General features: G+C 33.6%; 1 protein-coding gene across 1 annotated transcript in view; it reads left to right on the top strand.

The window, feature by feature from the left end:
• Positions 1–1,767: 1,767 nt before the first annotated feature.
• LOC106477045 (regulator of G-protein signaling 6-like) overlaps positions 1,768–5,410 on the top strand; it is a gene marked incomplete at its 5' end in the record, with an annotated part of 8,176 nt that continues 4,533 nt past the window's right edge. The window contains 2 exons of the mRNA XM_022380755.1: positions 1,768–1,914; positions 2,830–2,891. Coding sequence (XP_022236463.1) covers positions 1,768–1,914; positions 2,830–2,891 — 209 coding nt within the window. The remainder of the gene's footprint in view (positions 1,915–2,829; positions 2,892–5,410) is intronic.

The raw sequence follows: 5,410 nt of genomic DNA, 5'->3' as shown, positions 1-5,410 counted from the left end.
GAGTATCCGCTTTTATAAGTATTAGTAATAACTAGTAGGAACTTAAAAATATTAATACTTCTGGTGTAAACGGTGTTATCGTTGCCCCTTGTTGTTAGCTGTTAGCACCCCCTCTCTTCGAAAAGCCTTGGTTACCTTTATAATCGTGAACAAGGAGAACTTCCACCCACCGGTAATGTAATCCTCCCACAGTGGGTGGAATTTAGACACCATTTACACTTGGAGTTGACTTCACTAAATAGCAACAGATGGGTTCAGGACCTTTAACCTGTACAACCATGAGGATAGCCAGGGGAAGTTGATTTGATATTTAACTATGTATTTAAATCTCATCGATAACAACTAAATATTGAAAAGTAACTATATGACATAAAAGTTGGTTCAGTTTGAGTGTCTGTGTGAGAAGCGGCTATTTGTCACATATAGATTAATTATTTACTTGATGAGTCAAATTAAAACTTTCAGCTATTAACGAGTAATATCAAAAAGCTATTTGTAAAAGGCAGAGGTAATATTTGTTATAAAATCTACTGTTCCTGAAGTATACGTTTGGATTCATTAGCGAGTAGTTTAAAATATTCACCAAAAGATATAGATAACACCGTACTGACGAGAACATGCAAGTCTCGCATGAGTTAAGCCTATTACAAGCTAATTACTATGATATAGATAACACCGTACTGACGAGAACATGCAAGTCTCGCATGAGTTAAGCCTATTACAAGCTAATTACTATGATATAGAGTAATACCGTACTGACGAGAACATGCAAGTCTCGCATGAGTTAAACCTATTAGAAACTAGTTACCATGATATAGATAACACCGTACTGACGAGAACATGCAAGCCTCGTATGAGTTAAGCCTATTACAAGCTAGTTACTATGATATAGAGTAACACCGTACTGACGAGAACATGCAAGCCTCGTATGAGTTAAGCCTATTACAAGCTAGTTACTATGATATAGATAACACCGTACTGACGAGAACATGCAAGTCTCGCATGAGTTAAGCCTATTAGAAACTAGTTACTATAATATAGATAACACCATACTGACGAGAACATGCAAGCCTCGTATGAGTTAAGCCTATTACAAGCTAGTTACTATGATATAGAGTAACACCGTACTGACGAGAACATGCAAGCCTCGTATGAGTTAAGCCTATTACAAGCTAGTTACTATAGCTACACAATAGCAACTTGTGTTAATCGGCCCTAAGTTTTAAGTGGGAAAGAGGCAAGTGAACCATATTTCGAACTACTATAAATATATATATAGTAAAATGTGCCTGTCATTGTTATAACACACTCACGGCCCTAAAGTACGGAGCGTTATATTATATTTTTGTGGCCCAATCTTAATATAAAGCAGCTAATGTGGTACGTAAGATGTAACTTGCCACATCTCACACGTTATAAATTATGATAATTTAAGAACTTGTTTCGACGCTTATTTTCCCCATTTGTCCTGTCTTTTAAATATTGAGTCATTTTTCTACGATCAATTCTGCATCAAATGGAGTAAATTGAAAATGATATATGTAAACAAAACTCGACATGGCTGCTAAAGTCTTGATTTTCAAATCAAGAAAAGCTATAAAACTAATTCAAATCTTGCTATTAAAGATAAGAAGACTTTATATATTAATCAATGCTAATGGTTTATAATCTTTGTTCTAATATTGCGTGGTTTTTATTTTACTTTTTACACAAAGTCGAGTGACGCCAATCAAGTCTTACAGTATTTAAATCGGAAATAATATGTAGTTGAAGTTAAAACATGCGAATATTTCTGTAAATTCGAGTGTTGGCTTCACCTTGCAGCCAGGAATCGTTAGCTGCTTTGAGAGAAGTCCAATAGATAATAAGCAAACAACGAAGAAATCCAAGACAATAGAAGAACTGAAGAAACAGGTAATCCCTTTCTGTTTACGTAGTTGTTAGGCCTAGGATAGGACACGAGGCTAGAGTTCTTGTTCACATTCTTCATCTATAGACGATGTGGAGTAATACTTTATCAAGAACAAATATAAATAGTTGAATTTAACAATAGAGTAGGTTTACAGAAGTTAAAAAGGGTATTTTTTCATGTACTTAGATGTACAACTGACATGAGAAAAGTGTTGAACAATGAACAGACGACGTTTTTTGTCTCGTAATTAGTCTTCAGCATATATTTTTTCTTAAATATTGTTGATGCCTGGAAATATGTTGGTGAGGCTATTAACTCTTGACGTGAGGTCAACTTTCGTAAATTTAACCTCCGACGAATTAACATCTTCATAATTGTTTAAGACGACCCCCCTTTTTATCGTGTATGACCATTATAGACCACAATGGATAAAAACAGGGTTGTTATATTTGTTTTTAATTTCATATACTTTCAATTTCGCCGCTGATCAAGGAGGTCGCTTTTTTTCGTTTACGTAACTAAAAACTCATGATCATTATTAATCATAAGCAACAATTCTTAATATTTCTGTAAACTGGTTTTTACTTCACGTTTGTAATTGGTTTTAAGGGTTAGTATCTTCTACGCCTTTTATTACTAACCAAAATATTTGGGTTATTTTTCTTCACTTTTATATGTGTAGACAAGCAATTTAAACAGTTTTTCAGTGGTTGGTTTTAATTGTAATATATATATATATACAATATATATATAAAGGTCTTTATTCACAAACATTTTTAATAGTTCGTGTCTGGTAACGAGAGTAATTACATTCGAAAACACTGTGTTTGATAGTTCGCCATTCCTCGCATTGAGTCATTTCTCACACTTGCTGTCATCTCCTGTGATTTGTATATTAATATCTAGTTTTCTTCCAGATTGAATTTCTTAAGCAATATGTTTATAAACCAAGAACGAAACTTCAACAAGTGATAGAGAGGTGAGTGGTTTCTAAGTCACTTTCTATATATGTATGTACATTCATACGAATATTGTTGTCTTTGTTTATATATATATATATATACATTCACACGTATATTGTTGTTTTTGTTTTAATATATATATATATATATATATGTACATTCACACGTATATTGTTGTACTTGTTTTAATATATATATATGTACATTCACACGTATATTGTTGTATTTGTTTATATATATATATATATTCACACGTATATTGTTGTTTTTGTTTTAATATATACATTCACACGTATATTGTTGTTTTTGTTTTAATATATATATATGTACATTCACACGTATATTGTTGTTTTTGTTTTAATATATATATATATGTACATTCACACGTATATTGTTGTTGTTTTTTTAATATATATATGTACATTCACACGTATATTGTTGTACAAATATTGTTTGACAGACCACGTGTTGATGGTTAGAAAAGATACTAAAAGTTCTGTCATGACTCAAACATTGTTTGACAGACCAGATGTTCATGGTTAGACACGATGTTAAAACTTCTGTCATGACTCAAACATTGATTGACGATCCCGGTGATAATGTCTTTGTGTAGAATAATGTTCAAGGATGTTTTAAGAGTAACAACATGTAATTAAATGTTGATCATTTCAGTCTTGCCAAGGAGAGGAAGAAAACTGATAAAATTGTACTCGACAGTCAAGAAAAGGCTTACTGGCGGGTTAACAGACCACCGGTAAGAGTATTGGTTTTCACGTTACTAGTTTCTCGCTTTTATGTCAGAACAGAACTAGAAAACATGGAATGACCCCTAACTTCTGGATGAACAGAACCACCGTTACGTTTAAGTCTTTTTTCTTCTTCTGAAACTAAGAATTTTGCATTAAAATTTAAATATCTGAATAACTGTGAAAAATATAAACTCGAGTTACATATTTGTTTATAAAAGTTGGATATTATAAGATAATATTCACATTGTGTAGCTCAAAGAGACTAACATATTTCTTTGACCTCCACCAGGAGGCGCTGCGTGAAAAATGTAAACTGAAGTTGCATATTTGTTTATAAAAGTTGGATATTATAAGATAATATTCACATTGTGTAGCTCAAAGAGACTAACATATTTCTTTGACCTCCACCAGCAGGCGCTGGCACGCTTGAAGAAACTTCTTTGTAATAAATGGGAATTCGTGTGCATGCAGGCTGAAGAGCAGGTCACGTAAGTTCAAGCAACCCATTGTACACCAAACTGTGTTAGATTATTTGTTACATTCAAGCTGTAAATACATGCTAGAGTAAAAATGTTGACGGAAGTTGTGATGTCCATAAATCATTAAAATTTAGACCAGTAAGTTATTAGCCCAAAAAACACAAAGCAAGGCTCAAACTTCTACCTTGAGTCAGACGTTGTTTGACAGACCAGATATTCATGGTTAGAAAAGATCCTAAAACTTCTGTCATGACTCAAATATTGTTTGACAGACCACGTGTTGATGGTTAGAAAAGATGCTAAAACTTCTGTCATGACTCAAACATTGTTTGACAGACCAGATGTTCATGGTTAGAAAAGATACTAAAACTTCTGTCATGACTCAAACATTGTTTGACAGACCAGATGTTCATGGTTAGAAAAGATACTAAAAGTTCTGTCATGACTCAAACATTGTTTGACAGACCACGTGTTGATGGTTAGAAAAGATGCTAAAACTTGTCATGACTCAAATATTGTTTGACAGACCAGGTGTTCGTGGTTATAAGAGATGCTAAAAGTTCTGTCATGACTCAAACATTGTTTGACAGACCAGATGTTCGTGGTTAGAGAAGATGCTAAAACTTCTGTCATGACTCAAATATTGTTTGACAGACCAGATGCTCATGGTTAGAAAAGATACTAAAACTTCTGTCATGACTTTAATTCTGTTTGGACGTTTATTTTTGTTCTGTCACATATTTCTCCTCGCCCCCAGTGGCACAGCGGTATGTCTGCGGATTTATAACGCTATAATTTGGGTTTCGAAACCCGTGGTGGGCAGAACACAGAGAGCCAATTGTGTAGCCTTGTGCTTAATTATAAACAAACATTTCTGCTCAGACATCTAATTAGGTTTGGACATCTAATCCTATTCTAACATTGAGATATATTTTGCCATCTGTTCTGACATCCAATTCTGTTCTTATATCTAGTTATGGTTGGCCATCTAATTCTGTTTGGCCATTTAATTCTGTTATGCTGTCTAGTTCTGGTTGGACATTTGATTATGCTATAATTTCTAGTTCTGCTTGGACATCTAATTATGTTTGAACATTTAATCCAGTTATGCTGTCTAGTTTTGGTTGGACATCTAATTATGTTATGATATCTTGTTCGGGTTGGACATCTGACCTGTTAGGACATTTAATTCTGTTATGATGTCTAGTTCGGGTTGGACATCTGATCTGTTAGGACATTTAATTCTGTTATGATGTCTAGTTCTGGTTGGACATCTAGTTCTGTTATGATGTCTAGTTCTGGTTGGAC

The sequence above is a fragment of the Limulus polyphemus genome, unplaced genomic scaffold, assembly GCF_000517525.1.
Source record: "Limulus polyphemus unplaced genomic scaffold, Limulus_polyphemus-2.1.2 Scaffold12621, whole genome shotgun sequence".
NCBI lineage: Eukaryota > Metazoa > Arthropoda > Merostomata > Xiphosura > Limulidae > Limulus > Limulus polyphemus.
Note: the sequence above shows the minus strand (reverse complement) of the source record. Positions and strands in the feature narration are given on the sequence as shown.